General features: G+C 42.5%; 3 protein-coding genes across 7 annotated transcripts; 2 read left to right on the forward strand and 1 right to left on the reverse strand.

Annotated features, from left to right (window-relative positions):
* The first annotated feature begins 36 nt into the window (after positions 1–36).
* On the forward strand, positions 37–10,105 carry GNL3 (G protein nucleolar 3). Its single transcript, XM_082322484.1, has 15 exons — positions 37–133; positions 488–546; positions 982–1,119; positions 1,788–1,901; positions 2,080–2,163; positions 2,672–2,807; positions 3,714–3,817; positions 4,717–4,852; positions 5,394–5,481; positions 5,875–6,058; positions 6,724–6,866; positions 7,622–7,758; positions 8,306–8,526; positions 8,862–8,943; positions 9,033–10,105. Exons 1-15 carry the CDS (start codon positions 121–123, stop codon positions 9,119–9,121), a joined length of 1,728 nt encoding a protein of 575 aa, XP_082178610.1. The 5' UTR covers positions 37–120; the 3' UTR covers positions 9,122–10,105.
* Positions 4,880–18,043, reverse strand: GLT8D1 (glycosyltransferase 8 domain containing 1). 5 transcript variants are annotated; one of them, XR_014229274.1, is made up of 11 exons: positions 17,956–18,043; positions 16,326–16,385; positions 16,121–16,219; positions 15,145–15,361; positions 14,583–14,700; positions 13,954–14,038; positions 13,607–13,719; positions 12,896–13,062; positions 12,605–12,717; positions 10,720–11,936; positions 4,880–5,312 (listed from the first exon to the last, which is right to left on the reverse strand). XR_014229274.1 is itself a non-coding variant. In XM_082322486.1 (10 exons), exons 2-10 carry the CDS (start codon positions 16,339–16,341, stop codon positions 11,746–11,748), a joined length of 1,119 nt encoding a protein of 372 aa, XP_082178612.1. In that variant the 5' UTR covers positions 16,342–16,385; positions 17,595–17,874; the 3' UTR covers positions 10,552–11,745. The 5 variants fall into 5 exon arrangements, 1 of the variants encoding a protein (XP_082178612.1); XR_014229275.1 differs by lacking the exon at positions 17,956–18,043 and adding an exon at positions 17,885–17,911; XR_014229276.1 differs by lacking the exon at positions 17,956–18,043 and adding an exon at positions 17,647–17,874.
* A 204-nt stretch (positions 18,044–18,247) lies between these two features.
* SPCS1 (signal peptidase complex subunit 1) lies at positions 18,248–21,023 on the forward strand. The gene is made up of 4 exons (XM_082322487.1): positions 18,248–18,686; positions 19,389–19,448; positions 19,819–19,905; positions 20,878–21,023. Exons 1-4 carry the CDS (start codon positions 18,258–18,260, stop codon positions 20,998–21,000), a joined length of 699 nt encoding a protein of 232 aa, XP_082178613.1. The 5' UTR covers positions 18,248–18,257; the 3' UTR covers positions 21,001–21,023.
* Positions 21,024–21,046: the final 23 nt, after the last annotated feature.

Consider the following 21,046-nt stretch of genomic DNA (forward strand, 5'->3'; position numbering starts at 1 on the left):
CCCGCGCGACACCTCCAGCGAGGAAGGGGCGCTTCGCTTTACGGCAGCGCCCGCCGGTGGGAGGAGGAAGGAGCGCGGCCGTCCACGTGGGGCCGCGGCCGAGCGAGGCCCGGCGGCGCCATGAAGCGGCCCAGTGAGCGGCGGGACGGGGCGGCGGGAGCGGGGGCACCGGTGGGGGCGGGCCTCGGGCAATATTGCCGGCGAGCGCTCTGAGGCGAGGGAACGGCGAGGGCGGGCGGCGGCCCAGGACCGGGGGAATGGCGGCGGGCTGGGCGGGGGGGGGGAGCGGGAGCGGAGCGGCCGCCCGTGGCCGAGCGAACGGCGGCGGCCCGGGGCGGGGGGATCGGACACGCGGGCTCAGGGAACGGCGGTGGCGGGCGGCGATGGGAGCTCGGCCGCTTCCCCGGGTGGCCGTGAGCGGGCGGGCTGGCCCCGGTTGGCGGGCGGGCGGCGGGGAGCCGGCGCTGAGGGGCGCGGTGCCTTGCAGAGCTGCGGAAAGCCAGCAAGAGGCTGACCTGCCACAAGCGCTACAAGATCCAGAAGAAGGTGAGTCCCGGCGGGGGATGGGGGAAGATGGGGGCCCTGGCCTGTCTGTTGCTGATTAAAGCTCCATGCTAACTAGTTTAACACTAAAAACATTTTTTTATATATTACTACAGAAACATGTTGTACGTGTACTTGTACACAGTAAGGATATTATATTGAATGTTAAGGAGTCTGGACTGCAGTGAGGAATTTGTTTTCCAGTTACGATTGGCTGAAGGATGATGTAGAAAGGAGTGCAGATTTTTTACATCATTACATTTTGCATTATTTTGGGCTGGTATGTTCAAGTGTAGCTTTACGATGAGACATTGTGCAATCGAAACACTTCAATCTAAAGTCAGAAAGTTTTTTACTCTGTATTTGTAAATAGGAGGGATACATCCCTTTTTTTTTTTTTGCCTTAGACTGAGAAAATATTCTTTCTTTTGTCTTCAGATCCGAGAACACCACCGAAAAGTCAGGAAGGAGGCCAAAAAACGTGGACACAAAAAGCCCAAGAAAGATCCCGGTGTTCCCAGTGCTGCACCATTTAAGGAGGAGCTTCTACGGGAAGCAGAGCAAAGAAAGCAGAGGGTAAAATACAACTTGTAGTAAAGAGGACAGGAACTGAGACCATTCCTGTCTTCAAGGAAGCTTTCTGTGTATGCGTGTGCACATGTGCATGCCCAGGGGTGCAGTCGTGGTAGATTGTAAATGGTCCTAGTAGACATGTACTTTGGAAAAAGAATATATTTATTTCCAGCATTATGCAGTGTGTAACAATTTGCTTTTTTTACTTTTAACCTTCATTTCATCACTGTGTGTATAAACATGCTGGAAGTGTCATTTTTAATGTAATCAGAATTGCCTGTGACGATGAAATACATAGACGTTCCATCAGAATGCTAAAAGTTAAGTCTTGGCATTATGTGGTTACACAGAAGATAAGGATCTGCTGTCTGCACTGTGGAGTAATGTGCCATGAGAGCAGCACCCTTATCAGTTGTAACGTTGCTGCGCGGCTGTTATTTTGGGGTCTTGCTAATGGATGTTTTGCCTCTGGTTTTGAGGCAATTGAAGGCAACAATATTCTTTTCAGGGTAGGACACAAAAATAAGTTCCCAGTGTCACTTGGACAGTCATGACTTCTAAATAAGCTGTCTCAGGAACTTTGGTCAGAAATAAGTAAATGGGGAGAAAGAACAGTCTTCTTACCACCTTCAAATGTGTTTTATCTGGCTTGGGTTTTTGTTTGCAATCAGCTTGAAGAACTAAAACAAAAGCAGAAGCTCAACAGACAGAAAGAACATGAAAAGAAGAGGAAGCTTGAAGCTAAAAAGAACGCAGCCAAAATCAAGGAAAAAGCAGAGGGAAAGGTTGGTGTCTGGTACGATTTTGATTCTTTGAAGCTTATAGAAGCAATAAAAGTCATCCTGAAACTACATCTTCTTAAGCAGTATGTTATGTGTTACATTTTTCATGCTGTATATGCCCGCAAGTATAATACACTAATTCTCACTTAAATCATTCCCTTTCATTTCTATTTGCATTCAGGAATCCTCTGGCAAATCTAAAGCAAAGACTAACAGACTGCTGGATAAAAATTCAAAGAAATCATTTTGCAGGGAGCTCAAGAAGGTGAGACATTTCAACTATTGTTATATAATTTGATGAGAGTCAGCAATGAGACCACTTGTTATTTTCCTTTTTTGCATGACTGCAGCTGCTAGAGAGTATAAGGGTTGCTTGTGATAAACTTCAGCACTGAAGTAAAGGTTTTTACAATGGAAACTGAGGGTTTCAGTCTTGTCTGGTATGAGCTACTGAGACATCCAGCACTTTGAGGCATTAAGACTTCTTGGGCCAATGTCAGTACATACTGAGTGATCAGAGAGCTCTTGTAGTAATGAGATACTAGTGTCTAAGGATTTCTTGCCTTTGGAGGAAAAAGATGAAAAATGCTTCAGGTTTCTGGTTTGTAGTTCAGAAGAAAGGAGTTCAAACAAGAACAGTCTGACAAAACCTCACCAGTCATTCTGTGAAATTCGACAGTAACTGTTGTAAGCCACAGCTCTTCCAGAGTTATCATCTGTCAAATGGTCTGCCATGTCTGATTTGAGAGTCTTCTCTCTTTTTTCTAACCTAGGTGATTGAGGCCTCAGATGTGGTTCTAGAGGTTTTAGATGCAAGAGATCCAATGGGCTGCCGGTGTCCTCAACTGGAGCAAGCTGTAACTTGCTCTGGAGGAGACAAAAAGCTACTGTTGGTTCTGAACAAAATTGGTAAGAAGCACAGGTTTTCTTGAAGTGTTACTTGGTCAATGTGTGGTTCTGTGGTAGGTGAGCAATGAAGAAGATTTTAAAGGAATCTGAGATTCCGTTGAAGACATAAGATCCAACTCTGAGCTCGCTGCCCTACTGAAGGGGTCACGTTTCCTCCACCTTTTAGCCTAGTTTGCTGAGAAAACATCACAGACAGGTAAATGCACATTAGCCCCTTTCTTCTGCAATAAATTCTGAGGGCATTGGCCAGTTTCAGCCAAATTTGACAGAAGTTAAAGATCTTACAATTTTTAACATTTTTGTGAATGTAGGTGAGTAGGCAGAGGTTACGATGCTGGTCCCCACTGAGGCAATGGTTGAGTTAAAGATCAGCAAATTAATGCAATAGTTGTATCAAAATTTGGCTTTGGGAAGTATTTTCTCTCTTCTGTTGCTATATGAAAGAATCCACACAAAAGCAGGTGAAACCAGCTAAAAAGGCTGGAGATTACTGGGTTAGCAGCAGCAAAAAAAGAAAAGGAAATACCAAGAGTGACAGCAAGAGCAAAGGGAACTTTGTATTAGAATAGTCTTTGCAGGGATGATGGGATAATCCTTCACAGAACATCACTCTCGGTACCTTACAAAGTCTCCTAGCAAGACCCCAGCATTAAAAACCTGATACAGGGGCCAAAAATGTAATTGTGGTATGTTCTGCTTGAGGCAGAAAATAAAGACTAAAACTTGCACAACTGGGTGCCTTTGGGGAAACATACCCAGAACTTTACCCAAACATACATTTGTCATAAAGCAGCATACTAAATGGACAAAATATAGCCTGGTTCCTGATTCCACATTAGATTCCCTCCACATGGTGATATTTCAGATTCACAGGAGTGAAAGAACTGTGCTTTTTTTTTTTTCCAGATTTAGTGCCAAAGGAGAATTTAGAAAAATGGTTGAATTATTTGAAGAAGGAGTTTCCAACTGTTGCTTTTAAATCAGCAACGCTGATGAAGGACAGGACTATGGTAAGAGCACGGTAGGCTGTCTCATGACTACGTTGTACATGTTTGCAGTCATACATGTTGAAACATGTTGAGAAACAAGAACTCTTGTTCTTTAAAATTCCTTTTCCCCTTGTTTGATTATACTGCTGTGACTGATGGACATGCCTTTGCACTTTGACTAAGCTTTGTCGTATTGTGGGGGAATCCTTGTTGTTGAAATAGATATTGTTATTTGTGCCTAGGACGCTGGACTACAGTAAAAGCAAGTTGTTTGGTTTTTTTACTGTAAGAAGGACAGTGAGGGGAGGAAGATAAGGAATTTTTCAGCACAGGATGGTTGCACCAGTTACATCTGAATTTTTTTGTCAGTAAAGTGGTGCAGGCTATAGTACTGCATTCATCCTGACTGTGGCTATCAATAAAGGTAGCACCTGACATTATTTCATGAAGAGTATAAAGGAGTTAGCTCCCTGTGTCCTAGTCTCAACTCTTGTAAGATGCTTATTTGAGTCGTACGTATATCAATGCATAATGTTTCACACATCTTAACCCTGATAACAGCATAGTGAAATAGACCCTCCTGCAAAATGGTGCAGAAACTGCAACGCAGAGAGCAGGTTTTGAAATCCTTCAAAAAATTGAAGCCTCTTGAGTGAATCTGCAGATTTAAGGATTCTACCATCTAAATGTACAGGGTTATTTTATGGTCGCACAACAAATCTGCAACACAGCCTGAACTGAAATCACAAGCCCTTATAAGTCAGTTCACATTCCTTTTTCTTTTAGTAGTTGATGGCTCCCTTACTAATAAAGGATAGGAGTTGGAAACATTACAGTAGATAAATAAATCTAAGCATACATATTTATCTTCGTAAATAGCTCCTGACCGTTGGGGGGGGGTTTGCCTTTGAATCCTGTAGCAGGAACACTCCACAAAAAGACGTGCTCGTGTTGATTTATCAAGAACCACTGAATGTTTTGGAAGCAAATGCCTTTTGAAACTTCTTCAAGAGCACGGCAAGACTCAGGACAAAGCCATTCAGGTTGGGGTAGTAGGTAAGCGTTTGGAGAGACAGGAGGAATTTCCTTCTCCTCCCATAAAGCATTTGTTATCCTGTATTGCAAATTAGGTAGAACAACTAACACATTGCTTTCTTTTGGGCTTTCTAGTCATTGTTCTTACTTTCATCCAAGACTCACTATTATAGTGCGTCAGTTGACGGCGATCTATGTTGCACTTACATGCACGTAGTGTATGTGATCTGTGGAAGACACGTTGTGTGAGGCCTTAGCTGATTCCCCAGCTTAGGGAAACAAGAAGCAGGTTACATACCATGCAGCTTGCACTGCCTTCCTCTGTCTGATAAAGATTTGTGGTGTTACATTCAGTGATGTCTTTCATGTCCCTTTTATTACCAGTGTGAGAAATGAGGATACAGACTTTGTCTTACTTCTGTAGTGAAGACTTCAGATCCAACTCTGATCTCACACTGAAGATGTACTTTACCAAAGACACCTGGAAGAAGCAGTTTTGATCAGTGTTACATAGGCTGAATTTTCTTATTTAACTTACAAGGATTTATGTGGTTTTCTTCAGGTTTCCCTAACGTAGGAAAGAGCAGCATAATCAACAGTCTTAAAGGAGTTCGTGCTTGCAATGTTGGCCTAACACGAGGTGTTACCAAGTAAGCTGCGTCTGACAAAAGCTGTTAATTTCCCTGTTTGTTGTTGTGTTCTGATTACTTTGAGTTTGTTGTTTGTGTACAGTTTCCATCCATTAAGGGCAGAGTATGCCCCTGTGTGCAGTTTCAAATGCACATTTCAATTTGCCAGGATGAAAGGTACTGTTCTGCGTGATACAAGCTGTCACGAGAGCATACAGCGTATAAACTTGCTCTTTTTGTACATTTAGATTTCTGTCCTATGCAAAGCATATGATGAGAAAGCACTGAAACTGACTCTGTATGAAGTGCATTCAGTCCAACGCTGAGCTTTGTGTCATGCATCCCTCACCGTTACCAGTCCTTTGCTAGCTGATTTTATCTTTGTCTGCTCACAGTGCATTTCTCTCTGAATAGGTCCATGCAAATTGTGCACATTGATAAACAGACAAAGATGTTAGACAGTCCAAGTATAATTGCAGATCGTTCCAACAATGCCCTGGCTCTGGCCTTGAGAAGTATCATAGACACTGAAGAATCAGGCTCAGCAGATGTGCTTGAAGGAATAGATGCCATTCTAAATCACTGCAGTAAACAGCAGGTGAGCTCCATCTTTTTCCACATCTTTCACTGCATTTGACTTCTCTGTAGGTTTCTTAGGCCAATAACCAAAGTTCGTTTCACTTCAACTAGTTCTGGTAGCTTTTGCACTGCTTTCCCCTAACTATTGAGTGGCAAACTTTGGCTATTGTATCCAACACCAAGTGTGATCTTTCATCCTTACAAATGGAAGGCAGAAACAGCATGCCAGGATCCTGTCAGCTGGAGTCTGTTTTCCCAATAACTTTTCTGATTTTTAAAAAACCCTGCTTTTAAGATCTTATCACAGTATCACAGAGTGAAAAATGAAGATACTCAGACTGCTTCCTATTATTACAGTGAAGACCTCAGATCCAACTCTGATTTCACTCTAGTTTCAAGTAGATTAACCTAAGCCTAATTTCCATTCAGTTCTGTGATAACTTGTTTTTTCACAAATCAGTGCGCTGTCTCTATACTCCCACTAGTATGGGTGAATGGCAGACGAATTTGTTGATGAAGTAGGCATTTTGCTTTGTAATGTTTACTCCCACATGCAAGAGAAAAACGGCTCTTCACATACTTGTTCGTCCTCACTGCAACCCAATTTGATTTGCTTTTTTTATTCCTAAAACTAAGAGAAAAGTGGGTATCTCTTTCTGAATGCACCATTTTCTTTTGCACTAGGTAATGATGCACTACAGTATCCCAGATTTCAGGAACACTGAAGAGTTTTTAACTTTACTTGCTCAGAAAAGGGGTATGCTGAAAAAGGGAGGTGTTCCTGACTTAGAGAATATAGCTAAATTACTACTTTGTGACTGGACAGGGTACGTATGCTATGAATTTTGCTTTATGCTGCTAGCCTTTTCCACATTGTTAATCCAGCACAGCAGAAGCTCTGAGTCCTGAGAAGTACTTAGAAAGGAGAGGCTGCTTTCCCCGCCCCCCCCCCCCCCCCCCCCCCCCCTTCTTTCTCGCATTTTACTTTGGTAGAGAGAGCTGGATTGGCTAACAGATTTAGAGAACACCATCCATGGGTAATTTTCTGAAGTAGTAAGGGATACAGAGAAAGAGTCAAAGTGTGTTGCACATTACTCTATAGCCAGTTTGCTGACTTCTGCTATAACTCTGTTAGCGGAATTTGCCTCCCTCTCAAATACTGAGTCCATGTAGTCCTCTTTACAGACAGGAAAGGATATGGCAAGTTTTCTGTGGAAATTTATAGTGGTTCTGTATTCTGAGGGTGGGAATAAATGTAACTCAGTAATTGAGTGCAACTATTTCCCTTGCTCAAGTGGTTCAGCTGCTTTTACAGCTCATGATTTTACAGGCAGATAATTTGTGGTGACAAAGTATGCCATTTCTTTTTTGTCTCAGGAGTGGGCTATCCACTTAATACTGTTATTGACAACTTCAGAGTCAAATTTAAATAGCTGTTTAACTGCTGTTAAACAGATGATAATAAATGAGTAGTTAGGTTGAGGAGTTTGAGAGGTTTGTGCTCTGGGTTTTATTTTTAAATACAGTGATTTAACTATGTTATCTTTGGTTGTTTTTTAATGCTGATATTTTATTTTCCCAGAGCTAAAATAAGCTACCACTCACAACCTCCAGCATCTCAGAGACCGCCACCATATCTTACAGAAGACAAAATAGCTGAAATGCAGGAGTGCTTTAATTTAAAGAACCTAGAAGAAGAAAACAACAACACTGTTCAAGGTAGGACTGTAACTGTAACGGACTGCTACCATTAAGAGTGGTAGTAGTTTTAATGGGAGATTTTGAATGGAAATCCTCCTGCAGTTTATATGAGGGCTTTGCCAATATGCAGTGAATATGAACCTTTTAAGAAAGAAATGGATTCTGATGCAACACATCTGTGTGCTGTCTTAACACAAATTACCCCTGCTAGTTCTTAGTTTCTGCTCATCTGACCTAACCCTCCTAAATAGGGAACAGAGGAAAAGAATGTTGAAGAGCACATAAACAGAGGCCAACAAAATACATTTTACTCAGTGCAATCTATTCTATGCTCAAATCCAAGTCTTTCAGCTCCTAGCAGTCTTCTGTAGCTGCCTCAGGGAAAGCTATTCTCAGGGAATTGTCCTTTGTTCTATCTGCTTATATGAGAGTGGTCTTGTGGGAGGGAGGGAGCAGGACCGCCTTTCTAGCCCTGACCTAAAATGGCTCTCCTCCCAGGGGGGCAGGCATTACATCTGGTACTGTCTAACAGGGACTTAACAGACACTTGCTATGTTTTTCTCAGCTTTAAAATACCCCAGTCCTGCCAGTAGCATCATTTTCCAGTCAGCTGGTATGGCAAATGGGATAATAGAGGAAAATAAAGTGATAGAGGTAGCATCAGAGTGGGAAAACTTGGAAACAAGCAAGGAGGAGGAGGAAGAAGAGGAGGACGAAGAGGAGGACTTCATGGAAAGTGATGATGATCAAGACGATGTAGAAGAAGAAGAAAAGGATGTCAAACAGGTAAATCAGGGTTTCATTAGGCTTTTTCTACCTGTTTAGATCCTGACACCAAGTATCCAGTCGATATCTTGCTGTAAACTAAGAATGTGTAGGCCCTGTGGAACCACCAGGAGTAACCAAAAAAGTCTTTCTTTCTCCTGCAGATAAGCGTTGGGCTTTTTGCTTAATTAAGGAAACAACTTTTTTCTAACTCAGTTCTAAGGCAGTGTGTTCCTGACCAACTATACAAGGGGATATTCACACTATCATCAGTCTCTTAGGTTTCATTTGCGTGGGAGACTTCATTAGTGATGTCTGAATAAACACATAATATGTCTGTCCTCTCTGACTTGTAGGAAGGCAAAGTTCAGGTCACCAGGAAAGCAAAGCTTGGAAAACGACAAACAAGTCCTACAAATTCAGAAGAGCAGATAGCAGGTCTGTATGAAAAACCCTGGCTTGAAGGATAGTCTCTAGTACTCTAGCACTTGCATTGGTTTCACTAACATATCATTTTCTTTTCTCAGAAAGCGAACATTCCAACTCATTATCATTCAGCTTGGATAAGACAGCAGATGAAGATGATGCTTATGATTTTAATACAGACTATGTGTAATGAATTACGTGTGAAGACGCAGTTAGGAGACTCTTACTACTGGCTTTCAGAACAGTCATGAAGACTTGTGTTGCAGCAGAAATTGGAGGAATGCCACGTACCAGAGCTGCTGCAAAGATTCGCAATTATTACTCTGTCAAATAATGTATATAATACTGTATCGCCCTTGATTGATCCAGATATTATACAAGTTTAGGAAACTGACTGTATTCAGCTTTAAGTCCTAAACTTTATTTCCTGTACTTAAAAAAAAGCGCCTTTTAAAAGACTCCTAATAGACTAAGTTAGACTGTTCACTTTGCCTTATAAAAAGATGTTTTGAAAGGATAAACCCTTTGTCTTTTTCTTTGAAAAGCAATGGTAAATGTTTAATTCTAGTCATGTTCAAGCAATTAAACTTCAAGGTAAGTTTTCATCCTCCCTTCATAAAATTTAATTGTTTTTCCTATAGGATTACAGAGACTACCCCTAGAGTGTGACTTAAGTCAGTAAGTTTTCAGTATACTTATGCAAAACTTGTAGAACTTTCATATGTAAAGGTTCGCTAGAAAATGCTACTTATTTCAGCTAGACACAAGGTATTTTATCTAAGCACTGCTTTATATGTTCAGAAGTTTCACTGGGAAAGGTAACTGAGATTATGATATTAGTAATGTGTTCACTGAGGAACAAGCTTCTTGTTCTTACGGTGCTCTTGAACAAAAGACGCATTTCCTGATGACACCTCTTATACATGGCAACAACTGGTAACTGTAAAGCAAAACGTTGCCCTGTGCAATAAGGACATGTTACTGTGCTCAGCCTATAGCAGAACTGGGGTAGCAAGAGAATTACCAAGAAGCCCTGCAGCTGCTCAACAAAGGAAGCGTTTAGAATAAATGCCTGACACCAAGCATCTTCCTCCTACATGCCTGTTTTCTTCCTCTTAAAGGTCTGATTTCTGTGTTCTTTAATAGACAGTTGTATTTTCCCTAAAGCTATGTTGAGGCACAGTCCTCCTAGGCAGAGACAGACATACAGTTTATTTAAGCCTGCTAAAACAGTCTGGTCATCAGAATTAAGTTGGTGTCAGCTGATCTAGTACAATCTTTCAAAGTTTGGTAACTGAACTTACTTCATTACTCCTGTCCACTTCAAGGACAAGAATGGTTCTTGTTCATCAAAACCCAGGAAAAGAAATGATAGGTAACAAACTACAGATCAGCATCTACGACAGAAACAACTATAGGCATTGACTGCAATGAGTCAAGCAGTTGGAAATCCTTTCAAATTATAAAGCAGTACTGAAACCATATTTGTACACATGAACAAGTCCTTCAGCTCTCTGCTCCCCTGTATCTGAGACCACGCAACACTGAGCCTGTCACTGCATTAACACAAAGCCGCCTGTCTAAACATCTTGTACTGAGGACTGTTCACAAGTAGTAGTCTTGAATAAAAATGACAACTTGAGTTCAAACCTGTATTAGGTGGAACAGCTGGAACAATAGCTCCTGGGATATATCAGCTAATAACCACTACTCAAGCTTAACACTACAACTACTAAAGAAAAACCAAAAACAAAACAAAACAAACACCACCAAAAAAACCCAACTTACCTATAGAAAAGGCGATGGCAGCCAGCTGCAAAAGGGCACAGGAATCTCAATCGATGAGTTTAAAGGGCCAGACTAGGAAAGGCACGGTGGGAAAAACTTCTATAGCAGAGCCATGCTTACTTGAGAGAACTATGAGGAACTTAACAATAACAAAATTAATCTGCAATTTATACAGCCTGATCCCCAAAAAAACATTTTGCACAATTTTAGAATGAGATTGCTTTCACAAAGATGAGATCAATTGACTAGTTTCAATCACTTGCTACTGTGTTTAAGGAAACACACTTCATAGATCAGATCAAGCCTAGAATCATATTGTCATTTACCTGAGGTTTGAGTCAACATGTTAAAATTAGCTTTTATTTTTGAACAGTTTTTTCCACCACTTTACAAAAAATGTTTTAGTGTTCACTGGCTGTTAAAACCACTTTGCATAGTGAAATAATACTTGAAAAAGTCATCTTTCAAAAAAACAGGATTCAATTTTGCAGAATTCTGCAAGAAAGACTTAAACAGAAATGGCTGGGAAGAGATTTCATGCAAGAAAGGGTTGTTGATGGAACTATTTCACAGGATAAGAAAACAAAACAAAAAAAACAGAACAAAATATAAGCAGCTCTTGATTACAGTACATTGCTGTGCAAGATTTTCATGGTGCAAGCACCAGCTGAAGTTGTATCGTGTTGTTAGAAACTGTTTCTTTCTGTAGCTGACAAAATGAACTTCCTCTAGACGACTTGTAGTAAAGAGCAGAAGAACGCACAACAGACAGAAATGAACTAACAAAAGTGCTAGTTTGTGGAGATCCTCCCTTGCTTTCTATAGTGCTGCTGGAGTAGCATCTTCTGTCACACAAGTGAAGTGAGTCTCCTTTGGACCTGTGCCTTCCACAACTGCACCTGAATAAGTGCATCACCTTGTGCTCCAGAAGGCAAGGACTACTCTGTAATACAAGCTGGCTACAAAAAAGTTCTGTTTGGCTCCAGAAGTTTCCTGAGAAAGTGCCATCAGTTATTAAAATTGACTCTACTTTGCTTCGTAGGCTTCTGAATGTCTGCGGATCAGGCTGAACTTGCCTGTCGGGTCAGGGACATACCACTTCTCCCAGACTTCAGCGTATGAAGCTGTTCTTCCCCATGGTTTGAAATGTCCATTCCAATGGAGCAGCTTGGCAGCTTTCACAAACTGAGGAGAGTACCTTTTTCCAGCACTAGACCCTTTTATTGAAAAAGAAGCATTAGTGCCTGAAATAAAGGCAGCAGAAACACCAACATGCAACATTTTAACTTCGAAACAAAGGATTTTAACAAAGGAAATCTTGTCATTTATGGAGAAAGGAGGTGATATGGGAGGCAGAAATCAGGGCAAAGTGAAAAATGTAATCAGGTGCAACTGAATGCCACTTTGATCTGTCTCATCTATTTTAATGTACTGCCTTAATGTCCAAGTTCTTTAAAACCCCCTTAATACCCAGATGTATTCAGCAGCCTATGTATTGTTCATTGGAAACAAAACCTAAGAAAGCTCTCCCAGCATTGGGGTTTCACCAGTACCAGAACAGATATGAATGTCTGTTCCTCTCAACAATCTTGGAGGGACCACTTAGGATCACTTCAGATAAAATATATATGTGGAAAAAGAGAAAGAAAATGAGAAGTAATTTAAGAGTAAGTCAATTCAAGAACTATCCCCCTAGCAGTTTAAAAAGAACATGAAGGATCAGGACCAGAAGCCCCAAGATGGTATTGCAAAGCACTGTTTCTTAAAGAACAAGGTATAAAACAGGGGAAGAAAAGACCCATTTGCTGCATCATCAACTAGGTGTCCAGCTACAGACCTGGAAAAACACACTGGGGGAGCAGTGTCACAAATGTTTCATACATACCAAGATGCCGGACATTCCACATGGGATCAATACTGGAATGTTGCTTGTAAAATACAATTAGCAGCGGAGGTGTCGTGATGCTGCCAGCCAGATTCCTACTGTAAAGTTCCTCTCTGGAAGAGAAGATGAAAAGAAGTTGGGAAAGGATGCTTGTGCAGCCCTAAATCAGTTGATTTTCACTTGCAGCTGCATGACAGGAATCCACAGATACATACACAGCCCTTCATTTAACAGTTAAATGCCATCACCATAATCCAATCCCTGACCCGCTCCCAGCTTGGGGGTACTTACGCTACATTAAGTGCCATCCACTTCTCCAATTGCTTAGTGATGTTCTGCAATTTCCATTCTGTCAAATTGGCAACAAAAACGCCTGGATTGAAAGAGCAGGTGTTGGCTTTCATGGCAAGCTTTCGGATGGTTTCTTTTTTGTAATCTAGAAACCCAAGGTAATTATACTGGAAAAAAAGGAGTAGAAATTAGCTTAAAATATGGTCAAATTACTATTTAAAGAGAAATTTTGCACAACTCCCAACAGACAAGCATACCTTGAAGTTCTTAAAGCAAATACCCCTTCCTTTAACCCAAGAGAAAAGAAAGCTTAACAGGTCTAACATTTTAAAAATACGATTACATAAACTACATATTTTAAGGAATGCTGCATGTTCTTAATAATGCCATATTATTCATATGGTACCACTCCTAGAAAAAATACTTTTTTTATTTCCCTCCGATGTTCTAAGACTTCCTGCAGTTCCACATGGGGAACTGCTCTCATTGTAAAGCACAGCAAAAATTCAAAGTCCTTTTACTATGCCTAAACAGAAACTGCAGGTGTCGTTTGTAACACAAACATCAGAGTAAATTGATTGGGGTAGAGACAGTCACACCTTTAGGTTCACTGCATTTGGAAGTCAACCCACAAGAACATTAAAACCAAGTGTCTGTTTCCAAAGCCTGGGATCTACAGTATTGTTACCACTGAATCAGAATAAAACTAACCTGATTGCCTGCTCCACGGACAGCAACTTTATTAGTGGTTGAGTCACAATCATCTGAAAATGCAGCTGCATGTCCAGGTTTCAATGGAGTGTTGTAAAGTTCAAGAATATCATCTGAGAAATGGAAATAAGCACAGAAAAATTAAAAGCAATCCTGATTAAGCACTGAGTGACTTTTTGTTCAGTCCATTGCTACAGCAGGTAAAACCACTCAGTTTAATCCAGCTTATTCATATTCACAAATTTTTTACATTTTTCCTTGAAGTAGAAGTTTTTGGTTACTGTAAGAGATGGCGTACTGACCTCACCATAAGGCCAATGGCAAAAGGCTAAGAAAAGGTCCCATACCTTGCACTATTATGTCATCATCCACATAGATGGCCTTCTCTGCATGAGGTACCAAATTGGGCAAGTAGAATCTTGCAAAGGTTAACTGTGAAAACAAGAAAGCAAGAGAAGGGAAGAATTAAATGAAAAACTGTCCAAATAAATGTGAAATTGACTCATACTCCTGGCACTTATCTATGGCACTAATGTCCAAGACAACTTCTATCAAGGAAGTAAAATAGGCAGCGATATCCTAGAAGTTATTTAAAATAAACATGTTCCACGAATTCCTGATTTCCTATGAATTTGTGCATTGATAAACTAACTTTAAAACTGGTCTGTATTAGAATTTCTTATTTCTCCACATATATCTGTAGTATCTCTAAGGTGTTGGCATGCTTGACATACAAGCTGCTGTGTTTCACTGTAGCTAGCAGCAAAAAATTATACTGGGCATGCATGTGTAGATATTCAAATCCATTTCTCACTATCTGGAAATTTATTCTTACTGAAATTTAGGAACTTCATTATAAAAAGATTGCTTCTATGCTAACAGATTTGGTTTTGATGTCTAGTTGTGTTCAAGAGCCAATATCAAAATATATTGTTACTAACTCATAATTGCAAAAAGTAATCAACATCATCCTCACTGGTTTTAAGGTGTCTGCCTTTTGAGGATCCACTTGTACTTTCCCTTCTAAGACACGAGGGTCAAAATCCAAAATTCGGTATCTCAAATTTTTCAGAGGAGTGTTACTTAGCCACAGCCTGCAAACAGGAGAAAGGCACGGATTTTGTTAAATGAGGCAAAATCAAATGAAAAGCAAGAGATCCAATTGACAGAGATCTTGATAAAAATAAAAGGATCAAAGAACAATCTAGAAAAATGGAGAAACTTCATTGCCAGCATTTGAATTGCTTAGATGAAATGTAGGAAGTAACTTTTACAACCCCTTCACCAACAGACTCCAACCCCACTGGTTGGATATAACACCACTGGAAAAGATGGCTCTTTTCCATCCCTGAAACATTACCAGAAGGAATGACTGTAGGACTCCCCCCAGCAGCCTTGTCAAAAAGCTGCAATAAGCAGCAGCAGATAGGACTGCAAATAATTGAGAGGAGTGCAGTTCCAGGGGAAGTCAGCTCTTCCTCTTCTCAGAGATACTTAAGATTTACAGTATTGTGGGAATCTAATGAAAAGACCATTACCTCAAGTGATCCACAGTATCATTCAAAGTAACAATATGGAAAACCACGTTGGATCTGGTGTGACGGTAAATACTGTTCATGGCTGCAATTGCACCTCCAAGCCTCTCATCTGATGCTGCAATGACCACAGAAATCTCCTTATCATTCCTTTCATCTGCCAGCCTCTGGGGAACTGCAGGTATGAAATCTATAGGCTGAAGTCCTAATGGATTTGAATCTGTGGAGTAGAAATGGCATCACATGTAAAAGCTGGCAAATTGCCCACTACCCGCACTTTCTATAACACCACTGGTACCTTGCAGATGATCTAGACTATTACATATCAGATAATTTTAGGTAATTTGAGGAATGCAGCAAACAGGGACTTGGCAGTTTGTGGGCAATATTCTGCTGTTCACAAAGCTGGGATTCTGCTTCTGTTTGCCTTTTTCTGATGACAGAGCTCAACAGCTTTGACTTCAGCTGATTCTTGGTTAAGGCCTGCCAGGCTCCTATTCAGCTGCTGTTGGGAAGCACCTGTACAATTGCTATCCAGGACCAGCAGCCCCCAGGAGCAGCAAACTGAGACTTGGTAGTTAATGGGGACATGGAGAGGCTCTCTGGGACCATGTGCAGTTCTTAAAAATGGACTCCCAAAAATGAAAAGGCTTTGTTAAGTAAACTGAATCGTATCTTAACAACTTTTAAAGCCAGAAGGAACCCTTACTGCTATCTCGCCTGCCTTCCTGACCGAGAAAACTCACAGGACAGCAAGAACAGACAAGCCCACCAAGCTGAAGTTTCTTGGGTATAAGAACAGGAAAAGATCTACTCATAGGAGAGTACAAAAATTATATCTTGTCATGCAAATGATTGATCATTATCATACATATTATATCAGCAACATGGTGGTTTCTGTCTGGCCAGAGCATGTGCTTTCCCACCAATCTTAAAAATAAAAACAAAAAAAAACGCCAAAAAACCAAAAACAACATACCTGACAATTCCCGTTTCAAGAAGTCACTGAGGCCTAGGAAGTTATGATGAAGAACTAGCAAAAATATGACAACGGCCACTATAAGAATGGAAATGTTCACTGAAAATTTAAAAGAAAAAAGTCTATCAATATAACCAAAGACTGAGAAACTCAGAAAAGTACAAAAGAGATTTTAAAAAAATTAGACACACAAATATACACATACCTTTCCTTAATGTCATTTTTCTCTTGTTATTTTATTTACTAGCATAAGTTTCCTGCAAACCTGCAAGAGAAAAAACATGGCAGTCATTTCCTACTCCTAGTTTATGTCTACACAAGGGATACCATACTGTCACCACGAGTGTCAAAACAGTTTCTGAATGCAGCGAATCTTTCCTTCTCTTAAAAAGATAAAACTGTATGTTACATTTTAATAACTGAGTATGGTATCTCAATAAGTATGTAGCTACAATGACGTATCTAAAGAACTCGGAGATGAAAAGGGAGACATAGAGATCTTGCCATTTACTTCACTGACAGGAAAAAAAAAAAAAAACAAACCCAAAGTCCTTCTGACAGTCAAAAGTGATCTGGAAAGAATCTGGAAGATTATGTTTTGGTTTTTTTTTTTACTGTTGAATCAATTTATTTATCTATCTGAACTGGAAGCATCCCAGCAATAAGGCAAAATGATTACATGTTTCTTTCCATACTTAACTAACTGCAATATTTTGGCAGGACACAGCATTTATAAGATTTTAACAAATAGCATTATACGCTTCCAAAACCATGACATTCTCTGCATAAAATATAACAGAATATCAGCTGCAGTATCACCACACAAAAAAGACTGCAGAAGTCCAAAAGCAGGTATTACCGTCATGTTATAGAAGGGGATAAAAACCACACACTCAAAGCAACGATGCAATTTCGGTACGCAATTCAAACGCACGTATTCATTATTTAATGGTGCCAGTGACTGTGAAAGCAGAACAAGAACCGGGCATCCCGGAGTGTGAAGTTGCTCTCAAGTAACACACAGAAAGCACTCACACCATCACAAGAAGATTCAAGAAACACAGACAGTTCTATATTAAAACACCTGCAAAATTCCCAAACCGAGATACCCCAAACTGTTGTGACTGTTAAGCGTGTCAGACATAACCATCTGCTTCCTGCTGTTGCGTTTCTCCCGCGGGGAAGATCCGTTTACCAAGCACAACCAGTAAGCGCCGTGCGCCGTCCCCACCGCCCTGCCGAAGCCGGTCAGGACCCGCAGCCCTGGCTCACACGAGCCCAAGGCGGCGCCTCTCTAACGAGGCAGGTCGCCACGCTCCTCCGTCCCTCGGCAGCGGTGCCAAGGCTGCACCCGCGCGCACACGGCTGCCCGTCAGCGACGCTACAGCAGCCTGCGCTAAAAGCATTCACAGACTGGCTTCTCCAGAGATGACTGCCGGCGCAAACACAAACCCACGCTGACAGACTCGAACACCTGCTCATCGCTACGCTGCCGCAATTTCAGTTACTCCGCTGGCGCGGCTTACACGCAGTCAGCTGGGCACACGGCCGTTCCCCCCCGGTCCAGCGCATCCTCCGGGAGCTGCGTGGCCCAGCAGCAGACACCGCGCTCCCTCGGGCCGCCGCCTCGGCGGGGCTCCCGCGCAGCTCCTCCTCCGCGGCCCGCCGGAGGCACAGCCCAGGCGGGGGCCCCAGGAGCCCCGCTCAGAGGCCGGCAGTGCTTGGCCCAGCTCTCCTCCACCGAGAACCCACCATTCCCCTCACCGTCCAGCCCGCGCCGCCGCTGCCAACTGCCACCTTGGCAGCGCTCCGCCCCCGCGGCCGCCCCCACTCACCGGCAGCCCAAAGGGCCGCAGGTGTCCGTGGCGATGCCTGATGGCCGCGAGGAGCGAAGGCCGCGCCGCGCCGTCCCTCCTGCACTAGCGGGGCTGCGGCAGCTACCAACGACTTCGCGAGCAGAGCCCGAGCCTTGGACGGGAAGGGCCGCCCGGAGGCTGCCAAGTCAGCGTCGATTCCGGACAGGCGACCTCGCAGGCACCCCGCACCTGCCGGCTGAAGGCCCCTCAGTCAGGGGTCTTGCGACTCGAAGCCGCCGTTGCCGGGGAGACAGCGTCCCGCGCCGCGCCGGCCGGCACCGATGGCGGCGGAGGGCGACGACGCCGCAGGGGAGGCTGAGGCCCAGGCCCGGGGCGGCGGCAGCGATGGCGGGGCGGAGCCGCTGGCTGAGGCAGCAGGCTGCCACCTCGGGCTGACGGAGGACGGGGCGGAGCGAAAGGGGCGTGCTTCCGGCCAGCTCAGCAGCCGCTTTCCGGTCCCGCTTCACCGCCGTGGGCGTCGCGCTGAGCAGCGGCACCCGCCGAGCCCGCCCGCCGCCGCCGCCTCCGCCTCGCAGGGCGACGCGGACAGCCGGCAGCCGCCGCAGGGCCCTGACGAGGACGACGGAGACGACGACGACGACGACGAGGAGGAGCAGCAGCAGCAGCAGCAGGAGGAGGACGAAGACGACTGTGGGGCGCCGCTCTCCGCCGCCATGCTGAACATCTTCCGCTCCATCCCCACGCAGATGGTAGGGCAGCCGCCACGGGAGGCCCGGCCGTGACCGGGCCCTCGTCCCCTTGTCGCCACTGGCGACATGGCTGCCTGCGGGTTGTGGCCTTCCCTTTCCTCCGTGCGGTGTTGGCACCTGCGCCTCAGGAGCTGCTGCTGGGGCTGCGGGGCGATACTCCGTGCAATTTCGATTTTTTGGCCTGAAAAGTCGAGCTTTAATGTGCTGTAAAATGAAGGCAATATACAGTGTGCAAAGGAAACCCCTCTGTACTCTTCTGCCTGTGCTATATACAGCGCCAGAAGGCAAAGTGTTTTCACTGAAAGCCACGTTTTCTAAAGTCATGCAAACACAGGTGACATACATATCATATCCTCTCAAGCATATATTCTCTTTTGTGGTATTATGGCTTTTACATAGTGATATCAAGCTAACTACAATGATACTTTGAACTTGCATTACTTATCCTGAACAGACAGGGCTTGCTATTATTTTTAGATGATGCGGTCAGGACTGTAGGGCAGGTCTTAAGTGAATTAAGAGCTTAATTCTTTTACACTTGAAATCCAGACACTGTAAGAAAGATAATTCCAGTCTGGTTTGAAGGTTGAACAAAAAAGCTGAGAACCTGTGATCAGGCTGACTCTAGGCTCTAACATGAAAGACTTCAACTGGTACATTTGTGTTTTGGATAATTGACAAAAAAAATGTCTCTTTCCACAGGACTACAAGGGCCAAAAATTAGCAGAACAGATTTTTCAAGGAATCATTCTTGTCTCTGCAGTAAGTATACTAGAACTATGGGTGACAACATAAAGGACTTTATTTTGTTTTCTGATCTTACAAACAAGGGTGTTTTCTGATTGTTTGGCTTAACTGGGTCACTAAAACCTTTAGACAAAATCAGAGGGGCTGTCATGGATTAAGACTTTTCTTCTTTCAATCTTTTACTTTCATTATTGGCCTACAATTTTGAAAACAAGGTTAGGAAAATGTATGAACTATGCTTTTGAAAAACCTGTATTTTTCTACTTAACTTCTCCCCACCACCCCCAACTTAATCATGGCATGGGAAATGTTTTTTTTTGTTTAAAGTTTGATTTTTTTTTTTGTTTAAAGTTTGATTTTTTTTTTGTTTTAATTTTTTTTTCAGATAATTGGTTTCATCTATGGATACATCACTGAACAGTTTGGATGGACTGTCTACATAGTTATGGCTGGATTTGCTTTATCGTGTTTGGTAAGAATTTTTTTTCCCCAAACCAGAAAATACATGCACTATTTAATCTGAAATAATCATTAAATTAAGAGGCTGTCAGCACAGACATATGTTTGCTATATAATTCAGGTTGTTAATAAATTGTTAGTACTTTCTTTGATTTGTAGAAAGTGCTTTACAAGCCAGTAAGTATTTACAAGCCAGTAAGCATTTTCCCAAATGCTACTAAGATCTTAGAGAACACTGCGATTTAATACTGCTATGTAATATTGAATTTTCATTTCAATTAAATGTTACTTTTAAGTCAAGCCGATAGCATTGATAACAGAAAGGACAGTAAGGCTTTCTGTGGAGTAGTAGCTTGTCACAAAAATTTTGCAGCTGGCCCATGCTGACCGAGAAGAGAGGCTAGGACACAAAGTGTAGAATTACAAGAGTAATTCCTTATTCATACACGAGGTGTCTTGTTCCAGTACAGGCCCACCGAATGCAGTTTTAAACATGGTTCTTATACCTTTCAAGCGTTCAGATACAACATGATTTGACCAATCGCTACTTAACACACACATACTACTGTTTTGAAAAGCCACTATAATTCTATCACCTATCACCCATCGGCTTCTTTCTTGATCTAAACATCCCTGGAGTCGGTCTTGCTACAGTTACTTATCTATGATGCCAGATAACGGGAGGGTTTCACAGAGACGTTAGAGGGACTGGGATGCTGGCGTTACCACAGTCGTCCAGGGGTATCCTTTTTTCTGCAGGGTGGGTGCTGTCATCCTCCTCCTTGCAATGAGCTGGGGTCCTTTAGTCATGCTTAAGTAATGTAGTATACAACGTAGACTATATATATCTTTATAGTATGAAATTGTATGAACTTTAAGACTAATTGGTACAATAGTTAGGGAATGAGATTTTCCTAACAAGCTGTACAAAACACTTATCTAGCATCTTGATTTACATGTTCTGACTTCATTCCTTTTCTCTAAGCTAACACTCCCTCCGTGGCCTATGTACCGCCGCAATCCTCTGAAGTGGCTACCTGTCCAGGAGTCGGGAACAGAAGAAAAGAAGCCAGCAGACAGAAAGCCAAAGAGACATGCTAAAAGCTAAAAAAAAGTCATTCTTCATGCTGTTGCTTTGTTAAATTTTGTTAAAT

The sequence above is a fragment of the Platalea leucorodia genome, assembly GCF_965183815.1.
Source record: "Platalea leucorodia genome assembly, chromosome: 9".
Classification (NCBI taxonomy): Eukaryota; Metazoa; Chordata; class Aves; order Pelecaniformes; family Threskiornithidae; genus Platalea; species Platalea leucorodia.

Excerpts from the sequence above, each read along its gene's own strand:
- GNL3 (XM_082322484.1), top strand. Across the intron at positions 5,482-5,874 it reads CTAACACGAGGTGTTACCAA|GTCCATGCAAATTGTGCACA; the intron begins GTAAGCTGCGTC and ends CTCTCTGAATAG. Across the intron at positions 8,527-8,861 it reads AAGAAAAGGATGTCAAACAG|GAAGGCAAAGTTCAGGTCAC; the intron begins GTAAATCAGGGT and ends TCTGACTTGTAG.
- GLT8D1 (XM_082322486.1), bottom strand. Across the intron at positions 15,362-16,120 it reads CTTGAAACGGGAATTGTCAG|ATTCAAATCCATTAGGACTT; the intron begins GTATGTTGTTTT and ends TCTACTCCACAG. Across the intron at positions 11,937-12,604 it reads GTGGAATGTCCGGCATCTTG|GGTCTAGTGCTGGAAAAAGG; the intron begins GTATGTATGAAA and ends TTTCAATAAAAG.
- SPCS1 (XM_082322487.1), top strand. The coding sequence starts at position 18,258 with ATGGCGGCGGAGGGCGACGACGCCGCAGGGGAGGCTGAGGCCCAGGCC. Across the intron at positions 18,687-19,388 it reads GCTCCATCCCCACGCAGATG|GACTACAAGGGCCAAAAATT; the intron begins GTAGGGCAGCCG and ends CTCTTTCCACAG. Across the intron at positions 19,906-20,877 it reads GATTTGCTTTATCGTGTTTG|CTAACACTCCCTCCGTGGCC; the intron begins GTAAGAATTTTT and ends CTTTTCTCTAAG.